Raw genomic sequence first — 19,356 nt, forward strand, 5'->3', positions numbered from 1 at the left:
ATATATATATATATATATACTGTATATGTACTTACCATATGAGGGATGGCGTAAAGCTCCACCACCCACATGTTGTTGAGGATCTGGCCGGTGGTGGTGATAACATTGTTGAAGCGCACACCTGTAACACCACATTATGTTGTACACACCTGTAACACCACATTATGTTGTACACACTTCATCCTTGACCACTGAAGGGTCAAGACGTACCTGGCGCTCCTCTGGGAGCAGCCAGGTCAACTGTTGGCCCATACCAACTCCCTCCCCTGAACCCTTCCTCCCCACCGGAATATCAACAAGTTCTCGCCAGAAATTACAATTTCATTTAGGAAAGGAATGGAACCAGTGTTGAACAGAGGTGAACAGTGGTGAACAGTGCTTAAGTCAGTGAGAACAACTCAACAGTAACAGTCATACCTGTTAACCTTCACACAGTGAGGTCCCAGGTACCCAGTGATAACTGCCCGTGAGACCCAACAACAACCATCAATGTGTTAATCCATCTACGATGGAAGGCCTAGGACCACACCTCACTCATATAACACCATCTGTGAGGGAATTACTACACCACGTGAGGTCCCTCATAACACCATCTGTGAGGGAATTACTACACCACGTCAGGTCCCTCATAATACCATCTGTGAGGGAATTACTACACCACGTCAGGTTCCTCATAATACCATCTGTGAGGGAATTACTACACCACGTCAGGTTCCTCATAATACCATCTGTGAGGGAATTACTACACCACGTTAGGCCCCCCATAATACCATCTGTGAGGGAATTACGTCAGGCCCCTCATAACATCATCTGTGAGGGAATTACTACACCACATCAGGTCCCTCATAACACCATCTGTGAGGGAATTACTACACCACGTCAGGTCCCTCATAACACCATCTGGGAGGGAGTTACTACACTACGTGTTTGCTGTTCAACACCTGACCCAGCTCAGTTGCTACCTGACCCAGCTTGGAGAAGGTCGTGCCCCCAAGTGCTCCCGTTAGTGACCAAGGAAAATGGCCGCCTTGGATCGTTGTGTCTTGGGGGAAGAGGAGGGGAGTGTGAGGAAAGACGACCTCCTGGCCACTCTGTTAAGGCAGCTGGGGCAGTTGAGGAGTGAGCTTGACACTAAAGAGGGAAAATGAAGCCCTCAGGACTGAACTCCTTCAGGTAGGTGTCCTGCCTGCGAAGGAGGAGCAGGAGTGGAGAGTGGTTGTCTCCAAGGGGACTAGGGTCAGACTCAGGAAAGCTGACCAGGGTGTGGAGTATAGTAACCCCTACCAGGTGCTGGAGGAAGCTGGCGGGGAAGAGAAGAGGCAGGACGGTATGGAGCAAGGAGAGGAAAGGGCAGTTGTACAAACCCTGCCCAGAGGTAAAGTCATGGTAGTTGGGGACAGCCAGGTGAGGTTTTTAGATAGGACTTTTTGTGCAAGAGATAGGAAACGTAGGACTAGGGTGTATTTTCCTGGGGCTGGGATAGGGCATGTAGCTGAGAGGATAGATAGGGTTTTGTCAGGGGAGGGTACCAATCCAGTAGTGTGTCTTAATGTAGGAGGTAACGGCATAGGAAAGGTTAGGAGTGAGGAACTTTTCAAGAGGTATAGGGAGGCGCTGGGGAAACTTAGAGATAGGGGAGGGATCCCGATAGTATGTGGTGTCTTGCCTAGAAGAGGGGTTGGTCGTGAATGGCTGTCCAGGGCAATTGCTATAAATTGCAGACTGGAAATACATTGTGCAAACAATGATAGCTGGCAACGACTACCTGTACAGTCGTGACGGAGTACACTTGTCTCGTGCGGGGGTAAAGACGTTGTCTGCATCCCTGGAGCGTGAAATTGTCACTCCAAAGGGGGGGTTTCGCCAGTTGAGAGAGGTCGGGGTAAGTGGGAGTCAAAAAACAAGCAGGTCCTGGGAAGTAAAATTGGTTACTCAGGAAGGGGTAAAACAGGACCAGGGAAGCAGTGGCGAAGCTAGAGTGTGTGCCGCCCGGGGCGGCCCTTGAGTTTGCCGCCCCCCCCCGTGCCCCCACAAAAAATACATATTGCACAGTGACTCACTCTTATATATATATATATATATATATATATATTAAATAGTTTGTGTACCATTATAATATTACTGTACTTTCACATACTCAAATATAGTATGCTTTAAATACACACCAAACATACTTAAACTTTATAAGTTAATCCTCGTCGTGTCTGACCTAACACCTGACCCACACCACATGAGCTCACTGGCGTACTTGTTTGAAGTTGTTTCCTTAATCCTCAACAGGTTACAGGTTGTGTGTGTGGCGGGGGGCCTCATAGCAAGGGTGTAGCTCATGACGTGGCCGTGATGATGTGGGTCAGGTGTTAGGTCAGACACGACAAGGATTAACTTGCCGCCGATACAAAGGGATGGATTAACGTCTCCAGTAGCTGCAGATATGGGTGATGAGCAGACCCAAAAGTGCCGCCCCCCAAAAGTGCCGCCCAGGGCGGACCGCCCCCTCTAGCTACGCTAGTGCAGGGAAGGGTAGGTTTAAATGTATACCATACAAACAGTAGGAGCGTTAGAAATAAAATAGACTTGCTGAGAGCGGTTGTATGTACCGAGAATGTAGACGTCATAGCAATCACCGAAACTTGGATGAATCTGGCGAGCAAAATTTTTTTATCAGAGTACCACATAGAAGGGTACAACCTTTTTCACAAGGACAGGGAAGGTGGGAAGGGGGGAGGGGTCGCACTCTTCGTCAAGGATACATTAAAATGTTGTATTAATAATTCAATAAAGGGTGAAATAGGAACCGAGTCTGTATGGGCAGAAATCACGGAAGGAAGAGAAAAACTAATTATGGGAGTGATTTACAGGCCCCCAAGTCTTGGGAAAGAAGCAGCTCAGCCCATATGGCAGGAAATGAGTAGGGCAGCAAAATATAACAACCTGTGCATTATGGGGAATTTCAACTTCAGAAATATTGACTGGGACAACATTGTAGGTGACTATGAATCTGAAGACTTCCTAGACGCAGTACAGGACAATTTTTTGAAACAACTAATTACAGAACCTACTAGAGGTGACAATATATTAGACCTAGTATTAACAAATAAAGAAAATATTATCAGAGATATCATAGTAGGGGAAGAACTAGGTAACAGTGATCACAGAGAATTCAGGTTCACCCTAAATTGGGAAACGAAAAACAATGACAATATGGTCAGAGTCTCAAACTTTCGGTTGGCGGATTATCAGGGGGTTAAGAAGGTACCTAGGTGAGGTCACCTGGGAACAGTTACGTCAGTCCCCAGTAGGAAGGGGTGAGGTCATAGATGACACACAATTGATCATGACTATAATATATTCACTAGTATACTACATAAAGCACAAGAACAAAATATACCATACAGAAAAATTAGGTCAAATAAGAATGAGCCAAGGTGGATGACCAGAAAACTTAAACATGGCATAGGAATAAAGAAAGGAATATATAAGAAATTAAAGGGAGGAGAGGAGCAGCTCAGAAATAGGTATAATGAACTATCTAGGAATGTTAAGAAAAATGTAAGGAAAGCAAAGAGAGACTATGAAATCAAAATAGCAAGAGAATCGAAGGCGAATCCCAAGGGATTTTTCCAGGTATATAGAACAAAGGTCAAGGACAAAGTTGGGCCTTTAAAGTCAGGGAGGGGAGAAGTGATAACTGGTAATGAAGAAATAAGCAAGGCATTGAACAGCTACTTCTTATCAGTTTTCACAGAAGACATTCGCGAGGAAATTCCAGAGGTGGAACTGATATTTAGGGGAAAGGAAAAAGAGAAATTAATGAATATCACTATCAGAAAAGAGGATGTTCTTAAGAGGATAAATAAACTAAAGAAGACAAAATCCCCAGGGCCGGATGAAATTTTCCCTCAAGTCTTGAAAGAGTGTAGGGAACAGATTAGCGGACCCCTCGTAAATTTATTTACAAAATCATTAGACACGGGAGTTGTGCCAGACTTGTGGAAACAGGCAAATGTAGTACCCATATTCAAGAAGGGAGAAAAAGCATCAGCGTCAAATTACCGGCCGATCAGTTTGACGTCAGTAGCGGGGAAATTTCTTGAATCAATTATAGCAGACAGCATCCGATCGCATTTAGAGAAAAGCAAATTAATCTACGACTCTCAACATGGGTTTACAAAGGGAAAATCTTGTCTAACAAATCTGCTGACGTTTTTTAGGAAAGTCTTCGAGGTAGTAGATAATGACGAAAATTACGATGTTATTTACTTAGACTTTAGCAAAGCATTTGACAGTACCGCATCAGAGGCTCCTGAGAAAAATTAAGGCTCATGGTATCGAGGGGAAGTTTTAAATTGGATAAAATCATGGCTCACCGATAGAACACAGAGGGTCAGCGTAGATGGTGTTAAATCTGAGTGGGGCCGTGTAACCAGTGGGGTTCCCCAGGGGTCAGTACTAAAATATACTTGTTCATAATCTACATAAACAGAATCTAGATACTGGGATCAGCAGTGACATAGGCAAACTTGCGGATGACACCAAAATAGGGCAGCAAGATTAATTCAGGACAGGATGCAAATGAATTACAGGAGGATCTAAATAAACTGCAGGGTGGTCTGAAAAATGGCAAATGAAATTCAGCACCAGCAAGTGCAGCGTGTATGTGGAAGAACAAATACTGTCAATGTATACATGTAACAACATCAACCTAGAGAAGTCGACTTGTGAAAAGAGACCTGGGGGTACTTGTAAGCCCGGACCTACGGCCTCGAAAACAGTGCGTGAATGTTCGAAATAAGGCAAACAGAGTATTGGGTTTTATATTTAGAAGTGTAAGTAACAAGAGTGCAGAGGTCTTATTGCAACTAGATCTTGCGCTAGTTAGGCCGCACCTCGATTATGAGGTTCAGTTCTGGTGCCCCTATTATAGAATGGATATAAATTCACTAGAGTCGGTGCAGCGAAGAATGACAAAAATGATTTCGGGACTTAGAAACCTTCCATATCAGGATAGGTTAAAGAAACTTAACTTGCATTCCCTAGAAAGACGAAGAGTGCAGGGAGAGGTGATAGAAGCAATAAGCGGGTGAAAGGAATCAATAAAGGGATAGAAAGTTCTTTATAATATCCGAGCAGTATAGACTTGGAGCAAACGGACGCTGATAAAGTTTAGGCTTAGGAGGGAGAGAGGAAGGAAACTGGTTCACAAATAGGTGAAGTATTTGAGTGGGAACAAGCTTAGCAACTTTGTAGTAAGTGCTGAATGCTAAGCTTTTATGAGACCGGATAGATTCATGGATGATAGAGAGTGTAGTAACTGAATAGAGCTGCTGGTATGTCCGGCCTATTGCATACCTTTATTTTCTCTTATGTTCCTACATTAATCTCTATGTTCACTGTATGTTCCTTTACCTTTCTCTAATGAAGGCTTTTGTTAAACCACCAACGTATGTAATAAGTCATTTATGTCCAATGTATATTTTTAGCCTTCGGGCTGCAGAACTTTTCAAGAAACCGTTAATTAATTATTATTATTATTATTATTATTATTATTATTATTATGTTGTACACACCTGTAACACCACATTATGTTGTACACACCTGTAACACCACAGTGAGGTATCAGGGCTTGGTCTCCACATTCCAACACCTCACCTGCGGTGTTCCCCAGGGGACCAAGATGGGACCACTGTGCTTCCTCATCCTGATCAACGACGCTCTATCGGACACTTACAGGTGGAAGTACGATGACTGCACTGTGGGTTTAGTGGACAACACCGCACCAGACTACTCATCGCTACAAGGCACCCTGGACAGGCTACAGGCATGGACTACGGAGAACAAGGTCACCATCAACCACACCAAAACCGTAGTCATGCACATCAATACCGCCACCACTCCACTGGGGGGCGGGGGACACACTCACCATACTGGGGCGGAGGACACACCACCATACTGGGGTGGAGGACACACTCACCATACTGGGGGCGTGGGGACACACTCACCATACTGGGGGGGAGACACTCACCATACTGGGGGGCGTGGAGGACACACTCACCATGAGGACACACTCACCATACTGGGGGGCGGGGGACACATCATACTGGGGGAGCGTGGGGGGACACACTATACTGGGGGTGGACACTCACCACGGGGGGGCGTGGAGACACACCACCATACTGGGGGCGTGGAGGACACACTCACCATACTGGGGGGCGGGGACACACTCACCACTGGGGGCGGAGGACACACTCACTACTGGGGGGGCGGGGGACACACTCACCATACTGGGGGGCGGACACTCACCATACTGGGGGCGTGAGACACTATCATACTGGGGGTGGGGACACACTACCATACTGGGGTGTGGAGGACACACTCATCATACTGGGGGGTGGGGGGGACACACTCACCATACTGGGGCGGAGACACACTCATCATACTGGGGGCGTGGGGGACACACTCACCATACTGGGGGCGTGGAGGACACACTCACCATACTGGGGCGTGGAGGACACACTACCATACTGGGGGCGTGGAGGACACACTCACCATACTGGGGGCGTGGAGACACACTCACCATACTGGGGGCGTGGAGGACACACTCACCATACTGGGGCGTGGGGGACACACCACCATACTGGGGGGCGTGGGGGGACACACTCACCATACTGGGGGCGTGGAGGACACACTATCACACTGGGGTGGGGGACACACTCACCATACTGGGGGCGGAGGACACACTCATCATACTGGGGGGCGTGGAGGACACTCACCATACTGGGGGGCGTGGAGGACACACTCACCATACTGGGGGGTGAGACACACTCACCATACTGGGGGGCGTGGAGGACACACTCATCATACTGGGGGCGTGGAGGACACATCACCATACTGGGGGCGTGGAGGACACACTCACCATACTGGGGGGCGTGGAGGACACACTCACCACACTGGGGGCGTGGAGGACACACTCACCATACTGGGGGGCGGAGGACACACTCACCATACTGGGGGGCGTGGAGGACACACTCACCATACTGGGGGCGTGGAGGACACACCACCACACTGGGGGGTGACACATCACCATACTGGGGGCGTGGGGGACACACCACCATACTGGGGGGCGGAGGACACACTCACCATACTGGGGGGCGTGGAGGACACTCACCTACTGGGGGGCGGAGGACACTCATCATACTGGGGGGGTGGAGGACACACTATACTGGGGGGGCGTGGGGGACACACTCACCATACTGGGGGCGTGGGGACACACTCACCATACTGGGGCGGGAGGACACACTCACCATACTGGGGGACACACTCACCATACTGGGGGGCGGAGGACACACTCACCATACGTGGAGTGGAGGACACACTCACCATACTGGGGGCGGGACACACTACCATACTGGGGGCACACACCACCATACTGGGGGCGGGGACACACCCACCATACTGGGGGGCGTGGACACCACCATACTGGGGGCGTGGAGGACACTCACCATACTGGGGGCGTGGGGACACACTCACCATACTGGGGGGCGTGGAGGACACACTACTGGGGCTGTGTGGGGGGACACACTCACTAGGCTGGGGGTGGGGACACACTCACCATACTGGGGGGTGGAGACACTCACCATACTGGGGCGGGACACACCATACTGGGGGGCGTGAGACACACTCACCATACTGGGGGGCGTGGGGACACACTCACCATACTGGGGGCGTGGGGGACACACTCACCATACTGGGGGGCGGGGGGACACTCACCATACTGGGGGGGGGGGAGACACACTCACCATACTGGGGGCGTGGGGGGACACACTCACCATACTGGGGGGCGTGGAGACACCACCATACTGGGGGGCACCCATACTGGGGGCGGGGACACTCACCATACTGGGGTGGGGGACACACTCACCATACTGGGGGCGTGGGGACACACTCACCATACTGGGGGGCGTGGAGGACACACTCACCATACTGGGGGGGCGGGGACACACTCACCATACTGGGGGGGCGTGGAGGACACACTCATACTGGGGCGGAGGACACACTCACCATACTGGGGGCGTGGGGACACACTCACCATACTGGGGGGCGTGGGGGACACTCACCATACTGGGGGCGTGGGGACACACTCACCATACTGGGGGCGTGGGGACACACCAACTGGGGAGGACACACTCACCATACTGGGGGTGACCGTGGGGACACACTCACCATACTGGGGGGTGGACACTCACCATACTGGGGGCGGGGGACACACTCACCATACTGGGGGCGTGGGGACACACTCACCATACTGGGGGGCGTGGGAGGACAACCCCACCATACTGGGGGCGTGGAGACAAACTCACCATACTGGGGGGCGTGGGGACACTCACCATACTGGGGGCGTGGGGGACACACTCACCATACTGGGGCGTGGGGACACACTCACCATACTGGGGCTGCGTGTGGGGGACACACTCACCATACTGGGGGGCGGGGGACACACTCACCATACTGGGGCGTGGGGACACACTCACCATACTGGGGGCGTGGGGACACACTCACCATACTGGGGGCGGGGACACATCACCATACTGGGGCGTGGACACACTCACCATACTGGGGGCGTGGGGACACACTCACCATACTGGGGGCGTGGGGACACACACTCACCATACTGGGGGCGGGGGACACACTCACCATACTGGGGCTGCGGGGACACACTCACCATACTGGGGGGCGTGGGGACACACTCACCACATTGGGGGGCGTGGGGACACACTCACCATACTGGGGCTGCGTGGGGGACACACTCACCATACTGGGGCTGTGTGGGGACACACTCACCATACTGGGGCTGCGTGGGGGACACTCACCATACTGGGGGGCGTGGAGGCGGGGCATGGTGTAGTACCGGACAGCGTTCATAAGGCCCTCAACAAAGGCGGTGATGAAGGGCGTCTCACAAGTGATCCCCGCCACCCTGCCGTTCTCCTCCACCCCCAGGTAGATGACTCCTTGCCCCTGTGTTGAGTAACCCCACCAGCAGCTGAGAGGGGGGGGGGGGTACACATGTCAATAGTGTTAATGTTTATATAGCATCTTTATTTTTCTGGCTAAAGTTTCAATATCAGTAACAGTTTCAGCTACGTGTTCTTAACTTACTGTACGTATTGATTGAGAAATAATTTGAAGATAAGCATTTGGGATCACCTCAAGATTAAGCTCCAAAGCATATTTAATCTGGTTAAACACCACTAACGCTACCTCGGATGGGTTAGGTTAGGTTAGGTAGTAGGCAGCTACCAAACAGGGAGGTACTACCGCCTGGGAAGATATAGGAAGCATAATGTGTTGTCTAATGGTAGACCCTGCTGCCATATGGCATCACGAAAATTATGACCAAGTCCCAGGTTGCTGATCTGATTCTCTGCCTCATTTACACACAATTGCAGGGTCTCAATTGTCGCTCTTACTATTGACAACACAACATACATATATTGTTTCTCACTGTTGATCTTTTTATTTTATTTTGCATTTCTTTATGGTTCTTTATTATTATTATTATTATTATTATTATTATTATTATTAATGTTATTATTATTATCATTATTATGTTCTTTTATTTATTTTTATTATAAATTTTATTTACTATGAATTATTATTATTATTACTACATTTTCGCCCCCCAGGCCCTGATGTGGGTCAGTGACCTGTACCTGGGTGGGCTAATACCCGTAATAACAAATAACAAAAGGTTAGGTTAGCCGGGAGCTACGTGACCTTACCTTGAGGATGGTGTCGCGGCGCACGTCACTCAGGTTACGTACGGGGAGGAAGTGGCACCTCTGACCTGCCTTGACCGAGAGAGGTTGATTGAGGACGAAGGTGACCTCGTAGGAGAAATGAGCTTTGGTCAAAACTGCTTCTAATTCGTCTTCCACCCCACCTGACCTCTCCTTTACCTGTGGAAGAGAATGAAGTTTACCTGTACTGACGAGGGCGGTATTGAGTAATGCATTCTCTCTTCTCTTCTCCCTTCCTGTTTCCCCTCCCCTCCTCTCACTCTTCTCTTTTCCTTCCTCTCTCTCTGTTTCTCCTCCCTTTCTCCTCTCCTCCCTCCACTCCCTCTCTACTTACCGCTGGAGCCTCGTTACTGCCAGTTGCCAGGACAGACACTAGGTGTCGTGACTGGGGGGTCGTGTATGACTTAGGTCGTACTCTGGGATGGTCGTGGGTCATTATCACCCCTGGCTTGATCCCGCCCTTCGCTCTCTTGGATGACGCGCCCCCCCTGCCACCTCTTGTACCCTGCCCACGGCCGCCTCCTCCTCCTCTACGCTGCCTGCTGTCGGGATGCCACAGTACAAGTTAATGAGGGATGGGGTTAATCATTTAATGTATGTATGTACACAATTAAGGGAAGAAGTGATAGATATTGTCAGGTGTTATAAGCTTTACATCAGTCATAGTATTGTCAGTTTTATAAGCTTTACATCAGTCATAGTATTGTCAGGTGTTATAAGCTTTACATCAGTCATAGTATTGTCAGGTTTTATAAGCTTTACATCAGTCATAGTATTGTCAGGTTTTATAAGCTTTACATCAGTCATAGTATTGTCAGGTGTTATAAGCTTTACATCAGTCATAGTATTGTCAGGTGTTATAAGCTTTACATCAGTCATAGTATTGTCAGGTGTTATAAGCTTTACATCAGTCATAGTATTGTCAGGTGTTATAAGCGTTACATCAGTCATAGTATTGTCAGGTGTTATAAGCTTTACATCAGTCATAGTATTGTCAGGTGTTATAAGCTTTACATCAGTCATAGTATTGTCAGGTGTTATAAGCTTTACATCAGTCATAGTATTGTCAGGTGTTGGTCAAACTTTTATCAGTAGCGACTGTCACTTCACTGTGTTGATTTTATTAACGGCAGGTCCAGTAGGGCCGACATACACACTACATTGTCAGAATATATAATTTAATGTCAGTCTCGTTGAGATTATGCAAACATCGTTGAATAATACTTACAAAGGTAAATCAGGCAAATAAATTATTGGGTCTTATAAGAAGGTCCGGTACTACCTCATGCCCCGCCTCGTAACGATCTTCAAGAGTGAAGTGCTTCCCCATCTGGAGTACTGTACTGTCACCCCGTCTGGTCCCGGAGATATGCTAGGGACTGTCTATTGGTTGAAAATGTTCAAAGGAGGGCCACCAGACTGGTGCCTGCACTTCGGCACCTCAGCTACCCTGAGAGATTGGACCTAATTGAGGTGTATAAGCATCTCAAGGGGCATTACTCAGTTGAGTGTCCTTACTTGGAGCTGGCGGACGCTCGCCCCACAAGGGGTCACAGCTCAAGATTGAAGAAGCCGCAAGTCCAGAAAACTGTGAGGGCAAACTTTTTCGGAGTGAGGGTTGTAAACTCTTGGAACAATCTACCAGAGAGTGTTGTGACGGCACCGAGTGTGAGCTCTTTCAAGAGAAGACTTGACCAATACTGGAGCAGGTTCAGGTACATTCAGGAGCCGGTGCATGCCCAGTACTTGCCAACAGTGCGTAAGAGACATGACCGATCGCCCAAGCGGCTCGTTATCAGTGAAGAGGATAAAAGTATTAGTTATGAATCACGGCAGTAGAGTAATTACCATAGGTGATATATATTAGGGAGTCAGATTTGGCTTTATCCTCTTCGCCACTAGATTTTTTTTTTTAATTTGCCCCGCGAGGGGGCTAGTTCATTGGGCACCCCTTTATATCCTGTGCAAGGTGAAGCGAAAAAAAAAACGTTTACAGCGCCCAACTGATCAGTGAGCCACTGATAAGTCCTTGAGCCGCTATACTAGTTCACTTGACCTCTTGTGTTTTTTTTATGAACAGTGTAAATATAAGTTACTATAAATCCCTACACTACATGACTGGTGAGAAAAAACCCTACATATCTTCCCGTAGTGTACATGTACAGTACTACTGTTTTAACGGTAGCTACATATGTGTGAGGCTGCCCCCAGTCTAAAGGGTCAGTATAATACTGACAATATCATCAACAGTAGGTAACATATAAGGTCTCTATGGTGATAAATAAACTCGAACATAATGTTTTCTGAGAGTTTACCGGGATGGGAGAATAGCATGTGAGTTAGTTACCAGTTAGGGCCACCCAGGCCCCTGTAAGCTCGGTATGTGTAGGGCAGGGCCGGGCAACCCAGGAAGGTGTAGCCTCCCCCCGGCACGGGCTGTGGCACCTCCTGCTTCAGGAAGTCCTCTATTGACATCTGAGCCAGACCATCAGCCCCAACCTCCTCGCTGGCACTTGCTGTAGCCATGATGTGTTGTGGCACTAACTGGAGATCACAGTCACAGCGTCTGATGGTGATGATAAGCTCCCATCTAATCACACGTGCTTGATAAAATTAACATTACACCGAGACTATAGCTAAAATATGACGAATAATATATTTTATATATTATATTTATTATATTGAATCTGATATTAAAATTTGAACTTATTATAAAATTTATGAAGTAAATTTTATAGAGGAAAGAACCAAGAGAGTGAGGCAGGTGAGGCAGCAGGAGGCAGAAGCGGCGGCCATACCGGCTGTCTCCCGCACCACTACCAGGCTGTGTCTCTCACCTGGCTACTTCACACTGTCTCAGTAAGGATAATAATGTTATCTGTTTATTGTAGGTTAATATTAAGATATGTGTTGGGTACAGTGGTGGTGATGAAGAGAGTTAAGACAGGGAAAGGAGAGTTGGTGACGGGGACACCTCACACCCTACGCGCATTACCTTTACTCATCTCTCCCTCCCTCTCATCACCCTCCCCTTCCCCCTGACATTCCACTGGCTCACAATTCATCCCTCATTGACTACCACACACCTGCAAGTACAATATACCGTAGCTGTCACTTACCAGCCGTCACTGACAGCCACCGTCCATTACTATTATATATTTTAAAGTAATTTTCAAAGTTGCATTATTATATTATTCGATATCAATGGGCAGAATTAAGTGGTGTGTTTGTGTTGTGTTGATGGTAAACTGTGTTGTAGAAAGTGTTTGTGTAAATGAAAGTGCTGAGGTAACCAACGGAGGAAATAGTTATAAATAAGGTAAAAGTTTCTCTTACATCATGGTAGTTCTGAAAGTGTTGATTTGGGTAAAATTATCGTTTCTGTCATCCCCATGTTATTCCGAGAGTTTTTGACATGTTACGAGTGATTTTGATCTAACCTAACCTAACCTAAATACCTAAGATTCCCTGGATGACTGAACCGAGATAATAATACCAGGATTTTGCTATTTGGGTAAGATTGTAATATTTCTTTTTGGTGTGAACACTGGTGATGCTGCTGCATTGTTTACACAGTGATTGTTGCTGTATGATGTGAGTTAAGGTGAACCAACGTGGCATATCAGGGTATCTACTGATCTGGAAAAGGTAGAGAATTTTATTTGGGATTGGAAACCTGGAAATTCCTGGGGATTTTACAAATAAACCTGGAATTTTATGTGAATTCAGTTCGTCTTCAAAATATTATTTTGACAGCAATCTTATCATAAATTAATGCTTACTATATAATAGGTTAATAATTAATCTTTTAGGAACAAATTCCAGTAAATAGTCCACTTCAATAACTGAATTGGGTAAATATTGGTCCATTGGCTGTCCGCAAGTTCCCACCATGTTTACCTGAGGTTATACTTCTCACTTAGTCAGTTGTCTCTTCATTTCCTCCTCCATGTAAGTTAGGTGGGTTGGTTCTTTAGGTATGAGAATAGGTTTTCTTTTATGTGTGTTTTCGGTGTTTTACTCAAATCTGACCTTCATGTATTTACCAACATGTGAGGAGTTTATGTAAATAAAGTGGGAAAAAATTAAGGAAATTAAAGACAATAGTGGGAGTCTTGACAGCGTTCTGTAACTAGTACCTAGACTAAGTACGTATGTATATCACAGGTACATACAGTACTTTAATTAATACTGTACTTCAATTCATAGCTGTATATATTTTTTTTTCTGTCAGATTGGCGTCGGATGGGTCCCAAAAGAATCTTGATTAATATCTTATATATCATCTATAAATTTCCCAATAGTATAATTATACAGTACAGTACATATTATTGAAAGCCTCTAATTTTATTATTCTCTCCTAATAAATATAGAATTACTGTACCTGTAAATTTAAAAAATCGCATCTGGAAAAGCCAGACAATTTTGTTTTGTCTGGTCAGTAGACATCCTGACTATTGGTGTCTTTTGTAGGTTAAGTTAGTTTTGTCTCCAATAAATCATGTAATACAACAGTAGGTGGTCTTTGGTGCAACACTTGGTGTGTATGAATCATTGTTGGCAGTGGCTATTTTGCCGTAACTGGCTAAGTTCCTACTTACGCTATTTTACCATGAATGCGCTGTTTGGCTACTCGTCCGTTACTGGTGAACAACGTGAGAACGATATGTGACCGTGACTGGCGGCATTTGGCATTTATTTCACCGTGAGTCGATAGTCTTGTAGCTATAAACATACCTAACCTACAGGTGACTTATGATCGTATGCAGTAATGTCTCCGTTAGCCGGAATCCCTCAAACCCGGAACTCTCCGTTGGCTGGAATAAAAATTTTCCGAGGGGCACATTTCCGGAAAATTCAGAATTTTTTCCAAATATCCGGAAAATTCCGGGGTGGGTTTTTTTTTACGACAGAGAGGAAAATCGGGTGCAAATTCCGGAAAAAAAATTCTAGTTCCTGGAAAATTCAGGGATGAGTGATTTTCTCCGGCTTTTAGAGACTCGTCTCGTTACCCGGAAATCTCTCATTCCCGGAAGAGCTCTGCACCAATTGTTCCGGCTAATGGAGATATCACCGTATAGGAAAAAAAGAGGCTAATTTACGACTGGTTACCATCCGCTGTTCAGTAATTGTAGAGGATGTTATAAGAGACAGTTTTATGTGCTGATTACTTTGTTATATTATTTTCTTGTATAAATGCGTAGTTTTCTAGATACTGTATTGGCAAATTAAAATATACAGGCTAGCACATGATTTCAGACAGTTTTTTTTTACCAACGTAATACAGTACAGTACTGTATCCCCGAATAAAATCTGAAAATTTGGTATTTTTAAACCCATTATCAAGGAAGAACAGCGGAGGGTCATTTTCCGAATAATTGCCGGAAAAAAAATTCGGTAATGTATGAGAACACTACCAGAAGAAGTTACTTGTTTTTGTAAATTTTGTCCACATAGTATGTTGTTATCACTATACTGGAGTAAGTATTTTAAAACAGGCAGCATTTACTAGAAACCTACCTAACTTCTAGCTCCCATCATATTAAACAGAAAGTACTTATTTTGATATCTGGCACCAATGAAAGCAACTTTGTTGAAGCATCATGCTGTAATTGTATGTTTTTATGGGTGTGAGAGTACTGTACTGTATGCTCGGACTGAGCGGTGTGTTAGTAAACAAACAGATGACATGTGGTGTCTCGGCAGATTTTTTGGGGGGAGTATTTATGGTAAATAATTAATTTCTTCATGTACAAACCACACGGGGACATCATTTTAGTGTCATATGGTCAGTTTGCACTGTTTTACCCTCAAATTTCCTTCATTCCCAACTCACTACAAGTGATTTTTTACTGTACACTCCTCGCCATTGCATTATCCACGGGATTGTGACAAACATAAACAACAAGATGAAAAAATATTAATAAAAAATTAATCTGAAAAGTTAACAAACTTCCGTTAGTCAATAGGCCTCCCTTTTCTCTTGATACACTCCTGCAGGCGTGAAGGAACTGACTCTGCCAAGTTCTGGATTATTTGTGGTTCTAAATTATTCCACTCCTCATGAATGACTGCCTCCAGCTTGGGGACGGTATATGTGTCCTTGCCTTGTAGACAAAGCTTGATAATGCTCCACTTATTTTCTATCGGGTTAAGTTCAGGCAAATTGCTTGGCCAATCACTTATGAAGTCTACCTGACAGTCAACAAGCCATTGTACAGATTTTGCTGTGTGACAGGGGGTACCTTCCTGCATAAACATATCAGCGCTGCATTTTTCAAAAAACCCGAGCAAATAATCACAAAGCAGCTCCAAGTAGTTAAATTGGTTCATCATCATATCCCTAGGTAGCACAACAAGATCGCCAGCTCCAAAGTACGAGAAGCAACCCTCACCATTAGTGACTCGGGATGCTTAATTGTGCTAAAAGTGAACTTAGAGTCAAGCGAATCACTCCCAGGGTGCCTGTACACATTAAATGTACGACTTCCAGGAAAAGAAAACGTTGCCTCGTCACTCAACAGCACGTGCTGCCACTTGGTCGTATCCCACTGAGCGTTAGCCTTGGCAAAATCGACCCTACTCTGCCTCTGGAGAAGGGTGAGGAGTGGCTTCTTGCGTGCGTGGTGGCTGCGAAACTGCGGGTCATCATGGATGCGGCGGTGAACAGTCCTACAGAAACATCACCTAGAAGTATACTGTACAGGGTTTTTTCTTTCAATTCCCGTGCTGACAGATGTGGATTAGCATCAAGTTGCCTCCTAAGAACGGTTAACGTGCGTTGGGAAGTTTTTCGAGCCTTCCCTGGCCGTCCGCTGTGCACTGGTATTGCCAACCTGCCGTCATCTCAAAATAATTTAATCCATATCTGAACTGATCGTTCACTCACACCAACAATTCTTGGTATTTCCTTTACAGGTTTCTTGCCCTTGTGCAGACTAATAATTGGCGCCATCTGCTCTTTTGTTAAATCTTTCCTCTTGCCCATTGTGGTAATCAAAGCAAAGCAACAACATGCATTGTGGCAATAAATAGGGGCAATGTGGGGTAAAACTCTTAAATCTTCGTTCACCAAATTTACGCGGGCAACTGGTGAACGTTTTGATTGCTGGCTGACTTGTTCTCAAGTCTCCCTTCGCTGCCAGATGCACAATGCCTGCCTCAGTCCCAGCTGGCTGACGTGGAGGTGTGTGAGACACTTCAGCACGTTTAATTAAAGTCAAAGGTTGTCGCCTCTTTTAAAATACTTATTGTAATGATAACATGTGGAAAAATTACAAAAGAAATAGAACAACTCCTTTTGGTGGTAGTGCTGTTCTTAAGAAATAACCCACTAAATAATAAATTTTTTAAATCTTCGTCATTTCTTGAATTGGACAAAATACTGTACAGTTTTGGGTAATAATTGATGACTGCACCGTGTCTTGACTACCAGTGGAATATAGCAGCAGAGACCTTAACACCTTGATGTGAGCAGACTATCCGCTAGTTTTATTAACAAATTTATTTAGAATTTAATGTGATTTGATATTTATTTTATCCATAATTTTGCATATATTAGTTTTATTTAAAAAAAATTTTCTAATAGTGTGAAATTATCAATACTGTACAATAAATGCAGAAATTTCTGTGGTCAAAAGTACTACTTAGTTCATTTTAGATCCCAGTCAGATAACCTGTGGTTATTTGCCCGGTTTCTGTACCAGTCAAATAACCCGTCTCTATTATATTATGATTTATTGTGGGTATGATGAACAAATCCTAGAATGGAAGTATATTGTTATTATTTTAGGTTAGGTTTAGTTAGGCGTTTCATGTGGAACGGTCGGTCGGTCGGTCGTATTGTGAATGGTTTGTTAAGTAATATGCTCCTTGATGTGGTTGTGTGGTAATGATTTAATTTCTCTGTAATTCCAGGTAGAAAATATGGCAGACAGTGATGACGAATATGAGAGACGACGGAGAGACAAGTTCCGTGGGGAGAGGTCGGAGTACACCAGCAGCAGCAGTACTAGAGATCGTAGGGATGACAGCAGGCGAGGTGCCAGAGAGGACTGGGCTGACAGGTTAGAAGTACAGTTTTCTTTAGGCTTCATACAGAACAGAGCAGTACTGGTGATTAAAGTTTGAATGAGACTTGCTTCTGTTGTATGGGGGGAAAAATTCTAATGGCTTGAGTTTAAACCTTAAGTTTATTATCATTATTGTTTTTCTTTGATGCAGAACAAGTTTTCCCATTTTTTTTAAGAAACATCGTTCAGTTATTTTTTTTATTGTAGTTTTTAATTATTTTTTATTAACCTCAGGGGACGTGACAACTGGGGAGGCAGAGAGCGAGGATCGTCCCGGCGAGAGTACAGCAGAGAATATGGTGGAAGATCTCGAGACAGGTATTCACCGAGCCGCCATGACATGTCTCCTCCGGTAAAGAGGATGAGACAAGACTGGTATGTGTGTGTTTAAGCTGCCTTCTGTCTACAACCACCTGTACTCTACTTAGTTATTTGAACATTAAGCTGTTTAATTTGGTTTGACTAATGAACTGTATATAATGTTTACTACAGTACTTATGGGAACATATTTTGTGTACAAGGGATCTGTCTCTGCTGAATAAAATTGTCTGGCATTCACTGATATTTTTAGGCAAAATAAAAACAATTTTCCTTGAATAAATTTGTTCACAGTTTGGAATTTTTTTGTGTGTTGTTGACTATGGCATATATTTGCTGTGACTGAATGGGGGGGGGGGGGTTACTCCCAAGACTTGTGAATGAAGTACTACTGTGTGTATATGTTGTATTCTGTAACTGTAAAACTAGATATTTTCAAGCATGTTTATTAGACTGAAAAGAAGTTACAAAAATAAGAAGGCATTCATTCAATTTTTTACAAATGTTGTACAATACCGAAAATACTCCTGGTAAGCCAAGGTACAATGGACAAAACTTGGCATACCATAAATTTTCCTTAACCCTCAATCAATACATTATTTAATACAGGCTTGACGTTACTGTACACTGTTCTTATTTCATCACTAAAATACTTAATTACCAGAATAAACATCCACCAGTTACTTTTGTGATTAAAACTATTAAATATCATTATAAAAAGCACGAACTTACTAATGGCGTCCTCTCCTGGGCAACTTGTTTTAACACAACTAACTCATTTTTTTTTTTTTAAATCTGGGTTTTCATTGGGTGTCTCTTCAAAATGGTGGAATCAGCCAGCCAATGATAACTCAAATTCAGCTAGACACATGCTCCAGTAAGTGAGAAGTTTGAACTAAGTTTGGGAGATTAGAATTGCAATGATTTTATTACGAATTGTAGGGTGGTAGGCAGTTGACTCAGCCGTGTCAATATTATTATTAGTGTCCACTCTGAATCTGTTTTTCTGAATAAATAAACGGTTTCAATATTATTATCCCCATGATCACACACTAATTATTATGGACATCTATGTTTATATATATATGTTTTTGAACCTTATGAAATGATTTATTTATTTATTTGCACATTCGGTATGAACAACTGTGTGTGTGTGTGTAACAGTA

General features: G+C 44.9%; 2 protein-coding genes across 5 annotated transcripts in view; one reads left to right on the forward strand and one right to left on the reverse strand.

Annotated features, from left to right (window-relative positions):
* The window catches only part of LOC121857965, a 13,268-nt gene extending 881 nt beyond the window's left edge, over positions 1 to 12,387 (reverse strand). Inside the window, exons 1-5 of the mRNA XM_042354205.1 lie at positions 12,148 to 12,387; positions 10,135 to 10,342; positions 9,783 to 9,959; positions 8,871 to 9,043; positions 36 to 121 (exon numbers count right to left, since the gene is read on the reverse strand). Of these exons, the coding sequence (XP_042210139.1) occupies positions 8,957 to 9,043; positions 9,783 to 9,959; positions 10,135 to 10,342; positions 12,148 to 12,326 (651 nt within the window). The 5' untranslated portion in view covers positions 12,327 to 12,387 and the 3' untranslated portion in view covers positions 36 to 121; positions 8,871 to 8,956. The remainder of the gene's footprint in view (positions 1 to 35; positions 122 to 8,870; positions 9,044 to 9,782; positions 9,960 to 10,134; positions 10,343 to 12,147) is intronic.
* A 135-nt stretch (positions 12,388 to 12,522) lies between these two features.
* Positions 12,523 to 19,356, forward strand: part of LOC121857963 (serrate RNA effector molecule homolog) — a 50,904-nt gene continuing 44,070 nt past the window's right edge. For all 4 annotated transcript variants that reach the window (XM_042354201.1, XM_042354203.1, XM_042354202.1 and 1 more), the window contains exons 1-3: positions 12,523 to 12,659; positions 17,718 to 17,866; positions 18,107 to 18,247. In XM_042354201.1, coding sequence (XP_042210135.1) covers positions 17,727 to 17,866; positions 18,107 to 18,247 — 281 coding nt within the window. In that variant the 5' untranslated portion in view covers positions 12,523 to 12,659; positions 17,718 to 17,726. The remainder of the gene's footprint in view (positions 12,660 to 17,717; positions 17,867 to 18,106; positions 18,248 to 19,356) is intronic.

Source organism: Homarus americanus, unplaced genomic scaffold, assembly GCF_018991925.1.
Source record: "Homarus americanus isolate GMGI-L3 unplaced genomic scaffold, GMGI_Hamer_2.0 scaffold18559, whole genome shotgun sequence".
Lineage (NCBI taxonomy): Eukaryota > Metazoa > Arthropoda > Malacostraca > Decapoda > Nephropidae > Homarus > Homarus americanus.